General features: G+C 38.1%; 1 protein-coding gene across 2 annotated transcripts in view; it reads left to right on the top strand.

Annotated features, from left to right (window-relative positions):
* LOC143880271 (cytochrome P450 714C2-like) overlaps nt 1-22,190 on the top strand; it is a 34,723-nt gene extending 12,533 nt beyond the window's left edge. Inside the window, exons 1-5 of one of the 2 annotated variants that reach the window (XM_077383113.1) lie at nt 160-293; nt 6,172-6,398; nt 16,620-16,867; nt 20,498-20,858; nt 21,509-22,190. In XM_077383113.1, coding sequence (XP_077239228.1) covers nt 173-293; nt 6,172-6,398; nt 16,620-16,867; nt 20,498-20,858; nt 21,509-21,934 — 1,383 coding nt within the window. In that variant the 5' untranslated portion in view covers nt 160-172 and the 3' untranslated portion in view covers nt 21,935-22,190. Of the gene's footprint in view, nt 1-159; nt 294-6,171; nt 6,399-16,619; nt 16,868-20,497; nt 20,859-21,508 lie in introns of those variants that run through there. The other variant, XM_077383112.1, reaches the window with a different exon arrangement.
* The last annotated feature ends 234 nt before the right edge of the window (nt 22,191-22,424 follow it).

Below are 22,424 nucleotides of genomic sequence, written 5' to 3'. Positions count from 1 at the left end.
TTTTGTTTGTCATCATAAAAAAGGGGGAGATTGTAAGCCCAAGGGTCTACTCTCCTATCTTGTTTTGATGATTCTAAACATAATTGATTATGTTCTTGAATACTAATCAATTTGCCTTGAAGTGTTGTGTTAAGATAGGTTGATCATTGAAGAAACCAACACTCCACATGGTATGCTTGAAGATGTACCACACAAGAGTCAAAAGGAGCTAAGTGAAGCTCACATTATCTCTCAAGCAAGCATACACAAAATGGAAGAGCAATTGAAGACCAAGGCTAAAGAGAAGTTTGAAGGTTACCTAGATTCCATGTACATCTTTTCTCTTTAGATTTATAAGTCAAGGCAAGGTTTCTTTAAAATAGTTTTCAAAAACACTTAAGAACTTAAATGGTTTAGTGAATGGTTATGTGGTGGACCAACATGTTGGGACCCTCATAACATTCCAAATTATCTTAGGAATTGAGTTCCAAAAGTCCAAAATCAAATAAGCAATAAAAGCTTAAAAATCTGCTTATTTTAGGCTTCTCGAAACTCCGAGATTTTTCTCGGAGCTCCGAGCTTGGAACTCCGAGAAATGGTCCAGTAGTATTTTTAATACTCTGGTCATTTTCTCGGAACTCTGAGAAATATTCTTGGAACTCCGAGAAATGGTCCAGTAGAATTTTTCCTTCTTCTGGCCATTCTCTCGGAACTCCGAGAATTTGTCTCGGAACTCCGAGAACGTTGCGACAGCTCAAAAAATAGCCGTTGGCTTTTGAATTAAAAATTATTTTTTGATTTTCTTAATCCCAAACGGTCATATTTTGTCAAGAGGCTATATATACACATTCAAGAGGATTATTTTTCTCTCTTGAATATTTGGAAAAACCCACTTAAGCATTCAAACAAACTTGCAACCCATTTGAGCTTAAGAATTTGTTTTCTCCCCAAACTTGCCTTGCACTTGCAAATCAATTGAGTTTGGATTTAGAGCTTTCACTTGCAACCACTATTGAAGAGCAAATCAAAGCGACAACATTGTGCATCAAGCTTTCAAGAGAAGCCAAGCAAATCTTCATCTTCTTTTCTTGTAAAGGTGGGTAGGGCATCCTATCTTAATACCCTAGGGAGTATCGCTTAGAACTCGGCGAAGGAGAGTCGGTGTAAAGGTGAAAGGGCATCCTCATTTAATATCCCTTGGAAGTGTAATCGCCTCGGAGCCGGGCATCGTGGAGGTCTCGCATAGTGGAAAACCTTAAGGACGATCTTAAGAAGAGTGGAGTAGGGCTTTGCCCGAACCACTATATATGGTGCGTTCTTTCTTTTTTCTTGCACTTTCATTCTTGATTTTGGTTTGGTATTTCATTTTGTTTTGATCTCATTTGATCTAACCAAAATACATTGGCAACTTCCACCATATGGACTTTAGAGGACTGATTTGCTATATCATCTTTATTGTCTCGAAGCCTTGATTCTTCCTCAACTTGGAGGGTTTGAATCAAATCTTCGAGTGTCATTTCCTCTTTTTTATGTTTAAGACTTTTTCTTAAGTCTTTCCAAGATGGTGGTAGTTTGTCAATGATAGAGGGTATAATAACAGTGTCATCAAGGTTCACTCCTTGTTGGTGAACTTGACTAATGATTGTTGGATCTCATGGACTTGATCCACTACCAACTTATCATCAGTCATCTTGAAATTTAAAAAAATGACTTACTACAAACTTTTTCGCGCCGACATTTTCCGATAGGAATTTCGTCTCCAAAGCCGTCCAAAGTTGTCCCGCTGAACCCATGCTATGATAAATGTCAAACAGTCCATCCGTCATAGCATTGAGGATGTGTCATTTGCACAGATAATCGTCTTGTTCCCACTTCCTCCTTCTACCGGCTTGGGCAAGCGTCTCGTTTCCAACTTCTGCCGGTTTGGGTGAAGTCAGTACATATACCACTTTGAGAGTGGTGAGAATGAAATGTACTTTCTTCTGCCATCTTTTGAAGTTCCCCTTGTTGAATCGTTCCAACTTGACAAAATCTTGCGTCATTTGCTTCATTGATTGCGCCATGAAGATCTCCAACAGAAAAATATCATCCACTAGCTGTTACACCACGATCCGACGGTTCAGATCACACCCGCTCATGCACTATCCATTGGAGTCGCTAGGCCTGCTGGGCCAACCGTTGGGCCCGAACTCAGGCCCAACCTGATCGAACCATTTGGGGTCCGGATCAAATCGGGAAAAATGAAAGGCTCCAATCACTCCTCGCTACGATGCGGCGTGCAAAATGCAAAGTGCGCCTAAAAAAGCGCCATATTCGCCCTATAGCCCATTGCCCACGCCGCGCGCACGTGCGCGTGTGCGAACGGTGCGTTGCACCGTCCCGCGGTTCAACCCATGGCTAAGACCGGTTGTGCACCATAATAAAGAAGAGAAAAGAGTAAAGCTTTATAAGCCCAATTTTTCTTTTCTTATGAGTCGATACGGGACTATCTTTTTCACACTACTTTTGCACTCCTCTTTCTCTTGAAAAAAGCAAATCTTTCCAAAGAAAAGTTTTTCCTTTTCCAAAACACACTTAGAAAATATTTTCCAAACAGTTTCTTTTGACCAAAAAATAAGATTTTGAAAATCAAAATCTAACATAGGCAAGATCTCCTTCTTTAAATTCCACATGCCTTCTTTGCTTATCAACCGCTTCTTTGTATTTTTTATTACTCTCCTTAAGCTTCTTTTGAACCCGCTCGTGCAATTTTTTGATATATTCCGCCATATCATTTGCATCCCCACTAAAACGATCTGACAAGGGTAAAGGAACCAAATCCAATGGGCTATTTGGATTCTGACAGTACACCACTTCAAATGGACTCATACCAATTGATCGATTCTTTGATTTGTTGTAGGTGATTCTTTGATTTGTTCTAGGAGAACTCAGCTTGAACCAAAACATCACTCCAAGTTCTCTTATTTTCGCCCACTAACGATCTCAACAAGTTTCCCAACGATCGATTCACGACCTCAGTTTGTTCGTTCGTTTCTGGATGATGAGAACTACTGAATTGCAACTTAGTACCCATCTTTCGCCAAAGTGTACGCCAAAAGTGACCAATAAATTTTGAATCCCGATCGGAAGTTATGGTCTTGGGAATACCATGTAACCTCACAATCTCATGAAAATATAGTTCGGTCACATGACTAGCGTCCATAGTTTTGCTGCAAGCAACATAGTGAGCCATTTTAGAAAAATGAGCAACAACTACCTGAATAGAATCATTACCATGCTTGGTCCTCGGAAGTCCCAACACAAAATCCATAGAAACATCCTCCCATGGAGCATCGGGTTCGGGTAAAGGCGTGTAAAGACCCGTGTTTTGAGAATGACCCTTTGATGTGTGACACGTCCTGCATCTTTGAACGTACCGTATGCCATCCCATCGAAATTTTGGCCAATAGAATTTATCTTCAATCCTAGCCATGGTTTTATCACGACCAAAATGTCCTTCAAGGCCACCCCCATGTTGTTTTGCAATAATAGCTTGTCTTAGCGAACAATCTGGCACACAAAGTCTACTGCCCTTAAATAAGTAGCCCTCTTGTATGAAAAAATCACCACTTGGTTCATGCTAGCAAGCTTCCCAAATCTGACCAAAATCTCAATCGTTTTCATATAATTCCTTCAAAAGCTTGAAACCGATAACAGTGACTCCCTTTGTGTGAAGCAAAAGTGTCCTTCTGCTCAATGCATTTGCTACTATATTTTGACCTCTCACTTTGAGTCGAATAACAAAGTTGAATTGCTGTAAAAATTCTACCCACTTAGCATGTCTTCTGTTAAGCTTTTGTCGCCCATTAATATATTTCAACGCCTCATGGTCCGAGTATAAAATAAACTCCTTGGGCCACAAATATTGCTGCCACTTTCACAATGCCTGAACAATCGCATAAAAGTCCACATCATATGTTGAATACTTTCGCCTCGTGTCATTGAGCTTCTCACTAAAAAAGGCGATCCGTTTTCCTTGTTGGCTTAAAACAACACTAATACCCATTCCAGAAGCATCACAATCAACTTCGAATACTTTTTGAAAATATGGAAGCACTAAAATAGGTGCTTTGGTCATAGCTTCCTTCACTAATTGAAAACATTTTTCTGCTTCTTCGGTCCATCTGAACACACTGGATTTAAGACAATCAGTAATAGGTGTAATAAGTGAACTGAAATTGCGTATAAACTTGCGATAAAATTAAGCTAAGCCATGGAAACTCTGAATATCATGAATGGACTGCAGTGTTGGCCACTCTAAGATGGCTTCCACCTTCGTCGGATCAACTTTGATGACTTCGGCCGAAACAATATAGGAACACCAAGCTGTCAGTTAGGAACTCACGTTTCTTCATGTTAGCATAAAGCTTTTGCTCCCTTAAAGCCTCTGATACTTGATGAAGATGATTCAAATGGTCATTGGCGTCCTTGCTATACACTAGGATATTATCAAAGTACACTACCACAAACTTTCCAATAAACGGTCGGAAGACTTTATTCAGTAGCGCATAAAAGTACTCGGTGCATTTGATAACCCAAACGGCATTACCAACCACTCAAACAATCCATCTCGAGTTTTGAAAGCAGTCTTGCCTCCTTAATTCCTCAACTTCGTTGGCTTGATGATCCGGAAGAGGAGCCTCCATCCGAACACCTCGACTGCGCCCACGGTTATTGTTTGCCATGGTTGTTGTCTCCTCACTACACACGCAAAAATCTGAACCTAGGCTCTGATACCAAACTAGAGACGAGAGAAGAAGATTTTTAATGGAAGATCAAACTCCAATACTCACAACTTGAATATACGGATCTGATAGTGAAACCGTAACAAAGAAAGAAGAAATTAACAAAAGTCTCAAAAATAACGTCCGTTCATTATTCTCAGTAGGCTAATATATACAAAGATCAAAGATGGACTAATAAAGGACTCCTGCTTACTACCTATCACCACTTTAAGATAAAGTCCCATAAAAAAGTAAACACCAGATTTCCTAAAATATTTTAACTACTAACTAATATCAAGGTAAAACTCCTTTAGATATTTTTGGGATAAAGATTACTTAATAAATCCTTTAGATATTTTGGTTTTCTACTACTTCTCTTTGGCTGGAGTTTCTGAGTAAAACTCTCAACCCAAGATGCGTCTGCATGAGAGAGAGAGAGAGAGAGAGAGAGAGAGAGAGAGAGAGAGAGAGAGAGTCTTCAAAACGAAAACTAAGAAAATGAATGGTTTTTAAAATGTTAAGAAGATAACCCTAATAAACAGACACAAATGAATAAAGGGTTTTGTTAATGAGTGCCCCGGGGCACTCGTTAAGGTGCATTGGAAATGTAAATCTACACATTGTTTGAGAAAAAAGACTCGAAAGCCATGTAAAACTCTTAATCCCTATGTAAATTTATTGTAGATTTACATTTTCAATGCACCTTAACGAGTGCCCCCGTTTGGATCTATGACACTTGTTAACAAAACCCATGAACAAAATATGTATTTTTATACATTAGCGCCCTCCATTTGGATCTATGACACTATCAGATTTTGTGGCTACATGTGGCTCGCGATCCTAAATAATTTCGAACCATGGGATGTGGACCTAATGGACACAACTAACAATGACACCTGTACTCTCTCTCTCTCTCTCTCTCTCTCTCTCTCTCTCTCTCTCTCTCTCTCTTCACATGTTGTCAGCTTTGTCAACTTGTGTTTTTTCTTTGAGGAAACTACTATATTACCCTTGTTATTGACTGGCTGTTTGGATTAGGCTAAAAAATTATTCCATGGCAAATTTTTTTAGTTTCCAGTAGACCAATTTCATTGAAAATAGGGATTCTTTTATTTTTAAGAAAAAGAAAAATTATTTATCCAAATGCTGGAAAACTCATTTTCCAAGGATTTTTTTCCCATCCATGAAATGATTGGGTAGGATGCTACTTTTTGGTTACCCTTCACATAGTGGGTTCCATGTTTGATTGATTGGGAAACTCTATCTTAATTTTTGGCCATGATGTAGGCCGTATCAAATGGATGGTCTGTATCAAATTGAGGTTTGGCCCTAATAAAAGCATCCTTCTTGGATCTAGTATCATTGTTACGACTTATACTCACTTTATATTTTTTTTTATTAGTCCAACCCATGTGGATGATTTTCACAGGTCCATTATTTATGTTTTCAACGGGCAGCATACAATTATTGCACGTGAGTGATCTTGATCTGGTGAAAGAAATAATGCTTTTCAAATCTTTTGATTTGGGAAAACCTTCATACCTTCAGAAAGAACGGGGGCCATTGTTTGGCAATGGCATTATAGCCTCAAATGGGCCAATTTGGGCCCACCAGAGAAAAATCATATCACCAGAGTTCTCTATGGACAGGGTTAAGGTAAATTTATTTTAACTCCTTTTACTTTGGCATTCCATATGCTAAATATATTTGAATTTGAAGAGATATTCGAATGAAAGATTAGAACGACACTCCTTTAGTTTGATAATAGCACTCTTCTCTTTATTAAACTCTATTATGATTGTCTGTTAATTGTTTTTGTTTTGGAGAATTGTAATAATGTTTCAACAACTACTCAGATAACTTCATATACAGATAAATGTCATTATTAGAAAATAAGAGTGCATATATGATTTTTCTAGTAAAATACATCTTCTTAATGTTGGACAACAATACACCGTTTTGTTCATATGTAAATCAATGAAGATACTCCAAGTAGAACAAACATGCGACATTTATACTAAAGATGGGGTCACAAATATAAAAGAAACAACGAAGATTACAATTATTAGAAAATGAGAGTGCATCTATGATTTTTCAATACAATTAGGACAAATGCCAAATCATCCAATGTGAAAATTCATAGAGCAAATTCCAAATCATCCACTATGCAAGTAGGCTACTGGTTTTTGCATTACCATATTAATTTTGATAATGACACTAACTCACCTGGTCTTTTATTATTTAACCAGCTGTTAAAAGTTATTACAGTTCCCCAAAAGCTCTCATCTGCCAATTAAAAATGTTATTATTTTAACCAGCCACCAAAAGTTATTACAATTCCCAGAAAACGCTCAGCAGCCAATTGAAAAGGAAAAGGCAAGGTGAGTTTCTGCCATTATCAAAACACAGCAGTGCAAATATCAGTATCATACAAATAATGGAAATAAATATGCTAAAAAAGAAGTCACAAATATAAAACAAGCAAGCAAGATGACATACCAAGATTTATGTAAACAAAGATTTAACTCGAGGGATGAATCGAAACCTATTCAATTTTTGACTTGACTCATTTTCCGGCCAAGATAAGGATTTTGAATGAATAAGGGGGGGGGGATTGGTTTTGCTTAACCTGTGCTTATTGGAATTTCAAATGGCGGTGTTGTTGCCGATGGTGTAAGCAAAACAATCGTAACCTCATACCCACGGAGGGGTTCGTGGAAAAGAAGAAAGAAGGAGGAATTGAACCGGAGAATTGGGGATTGGAGTTGCTCATTTTGCGACGACCTTAACTTCAGATGGCGGGGAAGATGCCGGAGGTGCCGCTTGGATAGAACGGAAAGTACTTCCTTTTCTGGTGAGAATCATATCAATCCGGAAGCCTCATTGCCTAACGCTAGTAAGGAAGTTGACCGATAGCTTGACTCTGGGATGATCTCTTCACCGGTCGAAAGAGGTACTCCATCCTTAATTATCTCGGGTAAGGAGGTGGAAACGAGATTGGAAACCCTAAAAGGCTGCCTAATAGGGAAGAAGGACATGTCTGGAACCCTTAATGAACTTTGGTTGTGGGCAAAAAGATCTTGGGATATCCCTTCTCTTTCCTATCCATGCACCTTATCAAAGGATGAAGTTTTATTTATGTTTGAATCAGAGGAGGAGGCCGCCGAGATTCTGGCTAGTGGGGTAGCCAATTGTATTCTCTCTTTACCTGGAGTAGAGAATATGTTCAAGGCACGGAGGTGCTTTGGGTTAATTTCTACGGCATCCCACTACATGTATGGGCCACATCAACGGTTGAAGCACTAGGAAATTTATTTGGTCGAGGCCTGGAGGTGAAAATGGAAGGGGGCCATAATCAATGTATGAACTCCGTGTCTGCTAAAATTCTCGCTCCATGGTGGAAGTTACCCCCATTCCTTATTCAGATTCGGATATCGGGTCAGTGTAACACTGTCAGAGTTGAAGTCCAGAGCAATGGACCTCAGCTGGGCTCCGACATTGATCACTGTGTGCCATCCCAATGTCCGGGGTTACCACCCCTCCCGGAGAATGGTCCCTCGAGGATCTGTATTCTGAATCTGGAAAGGATCTCATCGGCACTAGTGACGAGGCTATCACATTTCTCAGAAAATCAGGGCAGAGGGACCGTTGATCATATGGGGCCCACTTCGTTGAATTCAAATTTCAAATTTCATCCCTTTGTTGAAGTGTCAGGACATCTGCAAGGTATTGTTGCTCCTCCCCCCTCTTTGTCTCTTTCTCTGATTCACGACAGTGCCTTGGGATTATCGAGTGATCATCCTAGACTAGAATGCCCTTTACCCACTTTATCGGGTCCTACTAAGAGAGGTTCTAGGATGAAGGGGAGTCATCCTAAACAACATCCTAGGTGTGCTAGGCGCGCCAGTTGCACTTGTACCTTGACTCAGAAGGGTCGATTTGTGAAGCCGAGGAAAGGTCTGGGAGCCACTAGGCCTGGGACTTTTGGACTATCTTTTCCTGGGGCATTTCTGGGGTAAAAAATCCAGATCTCAAAAGTCGAAATCTGGTCTTCCATGGAAGCAAAGATCCAGAACGGAAATATCCGGCCTTCATGGGGGGTACCCTTGTGGAAAATTATCCATGAAAAAAGAGGATGTTCCCTTGAAGCTCTCTTCAGAAGGGTTGAAGGTTAAAAATGTAACCATTGGGAGTTATGGTGGGGTCCCCTTGCTACCCAAGGTATGTGCCGCTTGCAGATGAAGGGGTATCCCAAGCCTTAGGCTTGGGAGTATTTTGAGGGTGCTTGAAGAATGGGATAGTGACTAGGAAGGCTATATTCACCTTTATCCTAACATCGGTATTGTAGTGATGCTGCCAAATGGAGGAATGATTACCCTTATTTAATGAAAGGAGTGACCGAGATATCTGTTTTGGGACAAGCACCTAAGGAATTTCAAAAGTTTTGATTAAAGTATTCATTTCTTGGGGTTTTAATACATCATGGGAAGTCAAAAAGGTCTATTTGTATTGGGATGGATGGCAATGAGTACTATGACGCCATTAAAGCCCATTTATGGCAGAAGGAGATCTTTGCATGCCATATCAAGTGCAAGTTTGGACACCTGGTCCATGGTCAGTAGTCATCTTGAGGCGGTGTATCACCGAAATTAGAAAAGCCAACTTCCTCGCCTCTTCGCTTTCCTTCTAAATAGTAAGAGTGAAGGAAAAGCAAACATACCAGAACACCAAATGGAAAACTTGAATGATACATCCATTGCTCGACCTTCCTCCTCGAGTCTCCTGGTATTGGGTCGGAAGATGAAACGTTCTGTGGATTTACTTGAGATGGAGGATTCGTTAAAGAGGATAAAGCTATGGTTTACAATGAAGAATTAGCTTCCAAACTATTGCCAACACCGAGAGAAGTCATTAGGGACTTTTTGAAGAGACAATGGAAGCTATTCAAAGAGGCGGTTAATAGAAGACTGGAAGTATTTTTTAGTGTGACTGGGTCGCGCAACGTTAAAGAAACTCATTCACCCATGCACAAGCATCCTTTCTTTACTAAGGTGCTGGTAGATGAAAAGAACTTGAGACTTCTTCCGTGGGAGGGAGATAAAGCGTCGGGGATCCAGAGACCGGAGGCTATGATCAGTCGGAGAAGGGCATCTGAAAGATAAGGAACCAACTGATGAGGAGCTATCGGCTATCAGTCTCAATGAGGTCTTCACTTCTGAGATTGTTAGGCTTCTGTCGGACTGACAGAAATGCTCAACATAAGGGGAGCTTTCCAATAGTAGGTAATACAGGTTTTGACAAGTCCAGGTTTTCTCATGGGTAGTTGTATAGAGGTACTTTGTTCAAATGGTTATAGGTATCGATGGATGTAACTTGATGAATGGGAAAGTGTTAAGGTTTTTTTGGTTTTTTGGCTTTTCTTATGGCCGAGTAATGACCCCTGGATCCCAGACATTGTAAATATGTAAGGGACTGCTGGTCCTTAACTTCTGTAATCCTCGTTTGAGTTATAATATATATATTTGTCACTTTTCAAAAAAAGATTTATGTAAACAAAAACCCCAATGTGAAAAACCATAGCAGAACCTCTGAATCATTCGGCATGCAAGTAATGAAAATACAAGTACCCCTCTAGCTACAACTAGAGGATGCATGCATCAACAATAGTCACACGACTCTTGAATTATGATTTCCTCCCAAGTATAGATGTCGCTTATTGCAATTCAATAAACAACCATATGCACAGTAAAACATGTACTGAGCTTCACAATAAATTTTCTTATCAATACACATTTGGCCTTAGCCAACCACAACTAGTTTGGGACAAAGGCTTTGTTGAGTTGAATTGAGTATCAATACACATTTGGCCTTGGTGGATGAACTACCAGGTCAAACAACTCCATTTGAATGAAAATCAACCAACATTTAGTGGAGAACTACACAGCAAGCCTGTGAGAATCAACCAGCAGTAACTGTCTTTAGTGGCATTTAACTCTTGAATGTCCTGGAGACAAGGTACAAAACTTGAACCTACGCCAGCTGGACTAGAAATGCAAGAACATGACCCAAACTTAAGGGAATTCGAACCAGATCCTAGACACTTTCAAGCTATTAACAACAGATGGCAACCAAGTTGTGCCCAGCTCAAAGACGTGTCCACTTCAGAGCTTTGCGATCTCATTACTCCTATCTAGCTTAGGCACTGGTAATTTTTCCCAAGTTTGCCAGAGCGGGAAGTGGGAAGCGAAGGCTCTCAGGAAGGTGGGAAGCGTGAAGGGTTGAAGAATTTTTTTATAGTTAAATATTTTAAAAAATTTTAAAAATAAAAAATTACTAAAAAATAAAAGAAATAATTATATGAACCAAATATTAAAAAAAATACTTTTTATTAAAAGATCCAACATTTACTCAGTCAGTTGAAATGCCTGTGTTGACCAGTCTGTTGATCAGTGCGTTGACCAATGCCTGGCACGAGGAACAATTTTTAGAAACCAAATTACGAGATTTTCTTTTACCTGACTTTTGAGATTTAATAATGTTTTGACATGATAGAATTTATGAATTTTTAAAATTGGAAAAATACCCCATCGTTTGAAAGTTAAGATTTTGACCCGACCCGATTTTTTCGAAAGTTGTACTAGAACTACAAAGTTGACTTTTTATCGTTTTAGATTTGGGTCTTGGAACTATTTTTAATAGATCCAAATGTGGGTTATTCCCTTATTTACATGTAAATCGTAAGTACTTAAACTACTTTGCATGTAAATACTAAGAAGAGGAAGAGAAGGAGACTAGCAAGAGAAAAAGGGGGTAAAGAGAAATGTGCTTTCCATAGAGTTGGGTACGGGTTTCACATAGAGTGGGAATCGTGTTTCCCAAGTTTCTGAAACGGGATTCCCAAAAATCGGGGAATCGAGAAGACTCCTGTTTCGGAATCGACTTTCGGGGAATCGAGATTTCCCATTATGAGTAGAGATTCCTGATTTTTTGATTTTTCCAATTCGAGATGATTGATTGCTAAATGAATGTGAACTGAATTCAGGAAAAATCATGGGTATTGAATTGCAGTAGAAGAAAGACGAAAATGGTGAAAATTTGTAAAGAATCAAGGAAAAAATGAAGGGTATCATGGATATTGAATTGCAGTAGAAGAAAGATGAAAATGGTGACAATTTGTAAAGAACAAAGGAAAAAATGAAGGGTATTTTGTGGAGGAAAAGCGAAATTGAATGGAGAGCAATATCTAATCATGAAAAATGACCATGGTGCAGCATAATTCACTGAAGGAAAGAATGGAAGAAGCCGTATGGATCGAATTGCAGAAAAAAATGAATTTAATGGAAAACGAAAATGGCCGTACTTTTTTTACTAGGGTTTCGAAATTCTCAATTACACATGCAATTCACGAAGGAACTTGAAGGCATTGACGAATATGGGAGCAAACAACAGTTGAAAATCGAATTTTAAAGGAATGGGATAATTTGAAGAAGAAATTCGAAAAATGGTGAAAATTAGATAAGAAATATGGCATAAATTTTTTTGAGTCTAGATTTTTCTGAATTTGCAATTTCTGTTGCAATTTGTGGACGATCTATGGGAATTTGATGAATCTTAAAGTAAGTAACAAATTGCTCTTCAATTTGTCGAAGAATTGCAAAATTCGAGGGAAATTTTTGAAAATTGATGAAATTGGTGAATGGAAAAGGTTGAATTGTAGAATTTGAACTTACTTCGGGAATTGGAAATTCTCTGGAGCTATTCAAAACGGAAATGGAGCAAAAAATCATTCAATGCAATCAAGAAAAAAAGGTCTGAGTTGATCGCGTGATCAAAATGAGAGATTGGATGAAATCTTGCAATTTGGATCGTAGCAGAATGAGAATGGGATTGGAGTCTTCTTTAAATTGGGCAGAAAATGTGCAGGAAATTCAAGAAATTGAGCAGGAATTCAAGAAAAAGTGCAGGAAACTCAAACTCATTTGATGGTTGAAGGAACTTCTTCTCATCCTTGGAGGTTTGATAGATTCTTTGATGAAATCATGGACCGTATTGGATCTTCCACTGTGGTCTTCCTGCATGTTCGCAAATCGGCAAATGATATTGTTGACTGGCTAGCGAGAGAGGGGGTTACTTAAAGTAAGTAACAAATTGCTCTTCAATTTGTCAAAGAATTGCAAAATTCGAAGGAAAATTTTGAAAATTGATGAAATTGGTGAATGGAAAAGGTTGAATTGTAGAATTTGATTTTACTTGGGGAATTGGAAATTCTCTTGAGCTATTCAAAACAAAAATGGAGCAAAAAATCATTCAATGCAATCAAGAAAAAAGGTTTGAGTTGATCGCATGATCAAAATGAGAGATTGGATGAAATCTTGCAATTTGGATCGTAGCAAAATGAGAATTTAGACCAGATCTATTTACGATACCAAATTTGATGTATACTTTCAGGAAGAATTCTTGAAATCCTTGCAGATCTGTTCGGGAAATGGAATTTTATGATCGGAATTGGAGTCTTCTTTAAATTGGGCAGAAAATGTGCAGGAAATTCAAGAAATTGAGCAGGAATTCAAGAAAAAGTGCAGGAAACACAAACTCATTTGATGGTTGAAGGAACTTCTTCGCATCCTTGGAGGTTTGATAGATTCTTTGATGAAATCATGGACCGTATTGAATCTTCCACTGTGGCCTTCCTGCATGTTCGCAGATCGGCAAATGATATTGTTGACTGGCTAGCGAGAGAGGGGGTTACTAAGGATGCCCTTGCCCTTTTCGACGACCTTCCCCATTGATATCTTTGTTTGGGATTTACTTTTATTTCCTATGTTGTTTCTTTCTCTGTGTGCTCTCTTCCTTTTTGTACCTTTGTATTTGACCATCTCGGCCTTTCTTTTTTAATATAATTAGCAGTATTCAAAAAAAAAAAAAAAAACTCAAAAGAAGAGATGAGAAGTAAATGATAGAATTTGCAATTATAGTTAATCTAAAAAAAAATACAGGAAGGAAAGAAACTTAGTTCAGCTGCAACCACGAACTGAGAAGAAGTGAAGGCCTTGCCAATCCTTAATTCCTTCTCAAACTTCCATCAAAGTCAGTTTCTTACGAGAGAACTAGGAAAATTTCTCTCTTCAACACGATCTTCTTCACCTCCAATTCTTACAGATCCAAAAGCCCCAAATGAAAGAGACTCGCCCATATTTATAGAGGATTCCCTCCCTTACATTGAAATCCTCACTACCTACCCCTCAATTATTCACTTATTACAAATATACCACTGTTACAATAAAACCCATAAGAGCATAGAAATTACAAATAATAGTCTTATTACAATTACGCCGCCTAAACTAATCCTACTAGCATATGCCATTTTAAACGTTGGCCAGGACCTGGTCCTGATCAGATTAATCTTAGCCTAGGAAAGTTAAAGGCAGATTTCTGGGTGACGCACTCAGTCATGACGGTAAAACAGGCTCAAAATCCTTTCCCATCTTTGATCATTTTTATATAAGTGAAACCTGAAATAAAAAAACTCTTCGTTTAAAAAAAAAATGTTATGTGGCTATAAATTGATTTATTTACTATATTGATAGCGGCAACGATTTTGCAGTCGTTGTGAAAATCATGATAAACTAAAATATAATGCTATATGTTGCAAAAATATTGACAAATGTTAGAATATTAATTATTATTATTATGCACTTTTAATATGCTAACAGATTAATTATATTCATCAGCCATACGAAAGAAAGTGTGATGCAAAAGATGATTTTAGATGCTATTAAAGATCTTTGAAGAACAAATTGTAGTAAATTACTAAAACAGGCTAAAATATTTAATGTATTTTAGCATCATTATTTAAATAACTAAACAGTAAATCGAAGTCCTAGTCAACAAAAGACCATTAAATTGAAAATTGAATATAAAAAAATGTATAAAGTTTTCAGAGATGATATCTACACATTTTGATTATGTTTTACACTTTGATAGTTGTCAATAGACGTTTGGAAATTGTAACAGCCTCTAACAACCATGGACGGAGCCAGGGGGGGGGCAAGAGGGGGCAGTTGCCCCCCTAAAATTTTGGATTTCCCCAAGTCGATAGGTAATATTAGCTATTTTTCTTGAAGTTGCCCCTTGATATTAGTATTGCCCCCTTAAAATTAGGGATTCTTTCCAACTTGATAGATTTGGTTAGCAATTTATTCTAGAGTTTTTCCTTCATATGCTTAGCTCTTTTTTCGTGTAGAGTTAATATATGCGACGTGGCATGGGATGTTAGTTTTGCCATTTTCACATTAAAAAAAGCGAAAAAATCAAGGGAAAGATTGGAAATGTGTTATTAGGCTATTTGGTAAACTCCCCAACTCAGTTCCCATATCATTATTCAAACCTATAGAGTGCTGCTATGGAGATAGAGAGCGGAACCGAGAGTGTAACCTAACAAATCCCCATATGCCATGTGGCCTATGGCGGATTTGTTAGGTTACACATTTGGCATATGGGGATTTGTTAGGTTTTCACTCTCGGATCCACACTCTCCCCATAACCGCACTCTATAAGTTTTTTTTTAATAAATCATCTCTCTCTCTCTCTCTCTCTCTCTCCCCCCTAAGGGAAGTCACCTAAATTAATCTCTCCCCATAGCAACACTATAAGTTTTTTTTTAAAATAAATCTCCCCCCCCCCCCCCCCCTCTCTCTCTCTCTCTCTCTCTCTCTCTCTCTCTCAAATTGCGGGCCTGATTCATTGGATGATCCAAACTGTTCCTTTGTGGGGCCGCAATATAAATAGGTTGCACGACCTTAATAATCTCCATAGGATTATCCTAACCCTCCAATCTATAATGAGATTGCCCATTAAGCTGGAGTGTCAAGATCATTCTATGGAGATGATTTACGCGGTGCAGGACATGAGGTGTAAATAGTGAGCCCGCTACATTGAAATATGAGGTCTAAATTGTGGGCTCCACCTTATGCATTGGTTAGGGGGAGATGGTGGGCCCCACCTATCAAACATGATGTGCAAAATGGTGGGTCCAACATGCTATAACAACCATTTTTACCCCCCCCCCCCCCTAGCTGATTCCTTGCTCCGCCCCTCCTAGCAACCAAATAAAAAAGTATAAATAAGAGAGGAGTTCCATTATCAAAACCAGGGCATGCATCAATCATCTCCTAAATTTTTGTTAAGATGCTATATTCATTAACTAAAGATACTATTTTTTTTTATAATCTGATGCACATTCTACATGTAACATTTTTTTTTTTTTTGAATGGTTGCAATTTCATTCAAAGAAAAAGGAGGACTGAGATGGTCAACCAAAAGATACAACAAGAAAACTACAAGGAGAAAGAGAATCATCAAACAGAAAACAAGAAGTAACAAAATAACAAGAAACAAGGATCAAGGGGGAGGGAAATCAAACATTTCCAACTCCAACCTTTCCACCCCCTCTCTAGCAAGTCTATCAGCCACGCCATTAGCAGATCTAATATGTTTAAAGATGATAGACGACCCGGTCGTGAATCTCGTCAAACAACTGAGCAAATCTCCATGGAGGCACTACCTATCCACAAAGCCATCGAATTACATTCTTGGAATCTCCCTCTACATGTAACATTGTTCCCAAATCAAAACCCTATATTCATAGTTGCAAGGTTCGAACTTATTAATTATTCTTGAGGAGAAAATGATAGAATTTTGAGAAGAGATAGTAAGTTTTCAATTATGTTGGCCCCACAAACATTACATTATCCATTTCATGTTCTATTGCTATGCCTCATTATGAATTGGCATTCATATTTTGTCCCTTATCTGATAAATTTTGTTCTTTCATTGTACGTTTTCCTTCTCTGCTTATTTGCATTTGAAATTTTTTAGGGCATGATAAATCTAATGGTGGAGTCTACCCTCCCATTGTTGAAATCATGGGAGAGTAGAGTGGAGAGTGAGGGTGGAATTGGAGAAATTACAGTGGATGAGAATTTGAGAAGTTTGTCTGCAGATGTTATTTCAAGAGCTTGTTTTGGAGGCTCTTATTCCAAAGGGAAAGAGATATTTTCAAGGCTAAGAGCAGTTCAGGAAGCCATGTCCAAAAAATGTTTACTTATTGGTATTCCAGGATTCAGGTATGTGGAGATATTTATTAGTTTATTTTTTCACCCTTTTGACTATTTTTCTAGAATTTTTATATGATACATGGAAAATATGGGTGGACAAAGGTACAAGTAGGATCCAGTTGTTCAATGATCCAAACCGTTTATCTGCTAGGCCTTGCTATGGATGGTTCGAGTACCAAAATTCACCCACATCAGATGATTGTAAGCTTCCATTTTGCCGCTTTTAAATTGGAGGCTAGAAAATAAAAAACAATGTTCTCCATCGTCAAGAAGCCTTGCTAAGGGCCTGTTCATTTTGGATTTTGCCAATTAATTTTGAGTCTAAACCTGATTATTGGACCCAAAATTGTGTTTACTTTAGAGTCCAATAATCAGTTCTGGATTCAAAATCCATTCTCGAACAGGGCCTAAATGGTTTAGCATGTAGCTATCTTTTCAAAGAAAAATTAGAGGGGATAGAAGTACAAGTGGAGCCCACTGGTTCAATGATCTAAACCATTTATTTGCTTGGCATTGTCATGGGTGGCCATACAGTAGAATTCATGACCATGCATTCGAATTCTCCATTGTCTAAAACTTCTAACTCTTTTATTTATAGAGGCTTTGCTGATGAAAACCTCCCTTGAATTTTGGTGAATGGCTCATTCACTGCACAATCTAACATAGAAATAGTTTGGTATTTTACTTTTTTTTTTTTTTCTTTTTGGTAATTTACTTCTGTTTTAAGAAGCCCTTCACATCTAGTCTGACATGGGAAGGGAAGGAAAACTCTTTTAGAAGTCTATATAAGGCTAAATGTAGAAATTTTCAACACATAAAGATCAAACAAAGTTATAAGATTTAGTCGAGCCCCGTTCGAGTTAAAAAACTAGTGCACTAATGCAAAGGCCGAGCAATGATGGCCCAATTTCACCGAGCAAGGGGTGAATTATTTATACAGAGATATAGAATAGTGTGATTGTATTTGACCCAATTGCTTAGAGACCATAGACCTTACTGTTTATATTGTTTGTCTTTGACCTAATTGCTCAGGTACAATTGGATCCACCAATTACAGTACTTATATGGTTGCATTGATCTGTTGACCTCACCTCTTATGGTGTTTGTCTTGATAAAATTACTTAGGTCTGCATGCTTCGCTTAAAAGTATTAGTGTTGATATATTTCTTAGATATGTGATTAATACTATGTTGTCACGATCTTTCAGATCTATATACTCCATTAAAAGCTGGTTGACTTGATTAATTGCATAGTTCTGTTGACATCATTGATTAGTGTTTGCCTTGATCTTTAGCAGCAATTGATAAACATTTCAAGTGTGGGTCACAATGAAACATCTATTTTAAAGGGTTTGTACATATTTGATTTGATGGTTCTCCTAAATCAGAACTGAGTTATAGTATTCAGTCAATAATTTCTCTTTGACGAAAAATCATCTCTCCTCGATGAAAATAAACTGATTTCTGAGTTATATTGTTAACTCAATGGCTTCTTCCTGATAAGTATGATCACTTAAAACGTTTGATTTTAAGGAATCATTCCTTAAGGAGGCTCTAGTACATCAATCTCAAATTGGTAGTTCAAACCACATTTAAACACATCTTGAGATCGAATTTAGTCTACCTTGGATTAATTCCATAGAGTCGGAACAGAGAATCCTCATCTTTTCCTCTGTACGTCCTGGGGCTCCAAATCTAGTACTTGCCTGCCAGGTCAAATGCTCGTACGAAGGCTGAGAAAAAAAGGTGCTGTGGTTGTCACAAAAAAAAAAAAAACACTTCGAACTCAGGTTTAGAACTTTTCAGTCCCTTTGAAAGACTACTATGTTAGAATATTTCTAATTTTGTGGGCTGTGGGTGAGCTTAATCTCAAGATTGGCAAGTTATGGGCATGGCAATGTGCCATTGACAATTCTAGTAAGCTTAGCTTGTTGCTAACATTAAGAGGGGAATTTTAGAAAGGCAAGTTTGATGGAAGCTCTCTCTCATTTCATAAACAGAACACCTAGGTCCCTCTTCCTGTAATCAACCTTGACAGCGCATTGAGAGAGTTCTTCATGTCAACAAGAGGTTTTCCATCAGCCTGTCTTGAGTAAGAGGGGGAGAAGGCCCAGCGGCACTTCTCAGATGACTTTGAGGAGGGAAAAGGCTACTTCACATGTTTAGTAATCTTGGCAAGGAACCGAGTGCCATGGAAACAATATTCTCCTTTTTCCTCCATTAAGTTGATTGCTTTCTTTGTTTTGATTGCAAGAGATCCTTTAGATCCGACAATAAACATTTTAATTTAATATGTTATTCTTTTAGACTGTTGCTAAGGTTGGTCAAATCTTTCTGTCAAACTCCTGTTAGATCTAGTTTTTCTGCTGCTTCTATTCATGGTCTTTTCTGACAATTCATTATTTTATTCTTAGAGTGGAATCCTTTTGCACCACTTAAAAAAAAACAAGTGGTCTCTTTTTGTAGGCTTTAGGTCTTGGGAAGGAAAACAGTTTTTTTTCCAATGTGGGACTAAAAAATCTTGCTAAATATCTATGATTAAAAATTAGGGATTAAAAAGATGTATGGATTAAATCTAGCTAAAATCTATTGTTGGAATAAAATCCAGGCTTGGGGATTAAAAAAGTGGTGTTGGAGTGATACACTCTTCTAGGACATCCTACGCTTAGAAACTGAATCAAGCGAAGAGAATCTTGCTTTTTCAGCATTAAATTGGAGGATTATCCCAAAACCCTAACTTTTAGGTGGCGGATCGGAGCCCTTTTGGCTGATCAGTCAGTGGCTAGCCAATCTGCTAGTCAATGTGATGATCCACCAAGTGAGCCTTACCTTTAAGTTTTTTAATGGTTTATGGGATTCTTGGAGCTTTTCAGAAACCAACTGAACACACCCTTGGGTTCTTCATAAGTTTCTGGGATTCATAGAGCTTACGGGATCTACACAAAATATTTTGAAAAATACTTTTGGGGAATGAGTTGAATACATTGGATATTTTGAAACATATGTGGTTTTCAAAATCTTATTTTTTCTTGCAGACTTCCTGACTTTTTTAGGTTTCCAACTCTTTGCACATTTCAGATATGTTAATCATTGGCCTTCGCCCTGGGGAACAAATGTAAGGTCAATTAAGGACAAAATGAGATATCTTCATTTACTTCAGGCAAACGGAAATTACTTTTACCCTTCATAGAACCTGGAAATGGTTATATTCGATTCGAATCTGACCCGTTGACATCCTTACTTTGGTAGGCCCTGTCATGAAGAGAGAAAAACTAGAAAATCACACTTAAAGGATACACACACAAGCACCCAATCAATAGCTTGTAAATTAACGATTTAAGAAAAAATAAGCAAAAACCTACATTCAATTTCTATCATAATGATCCATATTTTCAAGTTATATGATCTATCTACTGTCCTTGAATGATGAAGGACTAAATCATTGACATCCTGGTGAGGCCAGCGCAAGCTTCTCACGCAAGATTAATTAAGTGCTTATTACGTTAAATAATCACCATTCTTCTTGTAAATGTTAGTACTAATAGAAATGTCAGTGTATACTGCCTTATTATGATCAATTTGCTTGAAGAAAAGAATGATAATTCAATATTTTTTTTCTCATAAACTAATTATGTGCTAGATATCTGCCAACTAAGAACAACATAAAGATTTGGAGGCTAGAGAAGGAGATCCAGTCATTGATTTTAAATGTAGTAAAGGAACGCAGAGTAGCCGCGACTACATGCGAGAAGGATCTGTTACAGGCTCTCCTTGAAGGCGTCAATGCTAGCGGTGTTGGACCCGATGAGGCTAACCGCTTCATTGTTGACAATTGCAAGAACATCTACTTTGCCGGCCATGAGACGACCGCGATCGCTGCCACATGGAGTTTAATGTTGCTCGCTTTGAATCCCAAGTGGCAGATCCGTGCTCGTGCCGAGGTCGAAGAGGTTTGTGGGGGCCGCTTGCCAGATTCTGATATGGTTCGTAAGATGAAAACGGTACGCGATTGTCAACATCACTATCCTAGTCTTATTGATTGATCATGTAGATATTTTTACGTGCATGAACCATTTCTTCACCTGTAGTACTGAGTCATAAAAAACCGTCATTAAAATATCATTTATTGGCTGTCATAAAAAATTACAGGCGAAAATACATCTATATACACGCAATGACAAAAAACTGCCGATATATGACGTTTTTAGAAGTAGACCTTAGTGATTGTCGGAAAATTATACCTGCATTCATGACCGCTGGTAATAATCACAGTTTACTGGGTAAAAATGGAATCTGGCGGATAAGTTATCCGCCAGTAAAGGTTATTATGTTGCCATATTTTTCGGCACATTTTTGACCGCCTGTTATCCGTTGATATACTCTTTACCAACAGATATTTGTACTTTACTGGTAAAACCTACTTTCTGGTAATGACACGATATGTGAGGTACCTGCAACAGAGCCACTATTTGTGTTGAACTTCAAAAATTCCCAGACAATTCTGAAACTGGCATTTTTCAAATTAAACCGTAATTTGGCAAATAATTAGACATTTATTCACAGGGAAATGATATTTCCACCATCCTTTGTTTGACATTTCCTGAAAATTTAACATTTTCACTCCCTCATGCTAGGTTTTTCTCCCATGCAGTTGACAATGGTCATTCAAGAAACCTTGCGTCTTTACCCTCCGGCCATGTTCGTGGAAAGGGAGGCGTTGCAAGGCCTGAAGTTGGGACAAATCTATATTCCGAAAGGCGTCAACATATGGGTTCCAATAATAACATTGCATCAAGACATCGACATCTGGGGAGCGGATGCTCACGAGTTTAATCCCGAGAGGTTCGCACGCGGGATCTCCAGTGCTTGCAAGACTCCGCATGCGTACATACCCTTCGGCGTTGGGGCTCGAACGTGTGCGGGTCAGAACTTTGCCATGATAGAACTGAAGGTTGTGCTCTCTCTTATATTGTCTCGGTTCACCTTCTCCCTCTCTCCAAAATATTGCCATGCTCCAGCATTTAGACTGACTGTAGAGCCTGAACATGGAATGAATCTCCTTGTAAAGAGAGTGTAGCTTTTACTTTATCACCCATATAAGCAGTGAACAGCAATAACTACCAAACATTCCCATAGGAATAAGTGCAAAAATATCAGAAATAAAAAGCTTTTCTTCCCAATTTACTGGCTGTTCAATTATCCAATGTATGTTCAGCAGATATATGAAGCAATTCACTGTCTTAAGCCTACAATTAGAAACTAAAATGGGATGTAACAATCTCACTGGGATGTAACAGTACTTTTTTTAATAAAATGCTGTTCTATTTTCTTCACTTTCTAGTTTTTGGTGCTTTAATTCCCTTTTTCATAATAGCATTTCCGAATTCCTCTATTTGTTTTTCTAATGGTGTCTATGGTTCTTAGTTTGCCTGTTTAACTGCCCTCAACATAAAAGGGAATCTATACTGTTAAAAAGTTTTATTTAGGAATTTTTTTTAGGGAAATGAGATTCCCCCCTCCTTAAACAGTTAAAATCCCCGCCTTTAACGGTTTCTGTGAGAATGGTT

Source organism: Tasmannia lanceolata, unplaced genomic scaffold (genome assembly GCF_043159265.1).
Source record: "Tasmannia lanceolata isolate RefF3 unplaced genomic scaffold, GAP_Taslan_0.1 ptg000006l, whole genome shotgun sequence".
NCBI classification, from domain to species: Eukaryota; Viridiplantae; Streptophyta; class Magnoliopsida; order Canellales; family Winteraceae; genus Tasmannia; species Tasmannia lanceolata.
The sequence above is the reverse complement of the archived record's forward strand: the minus strand, read 5'-3'. Positions and strand labels throughout refer to the sequence as shown.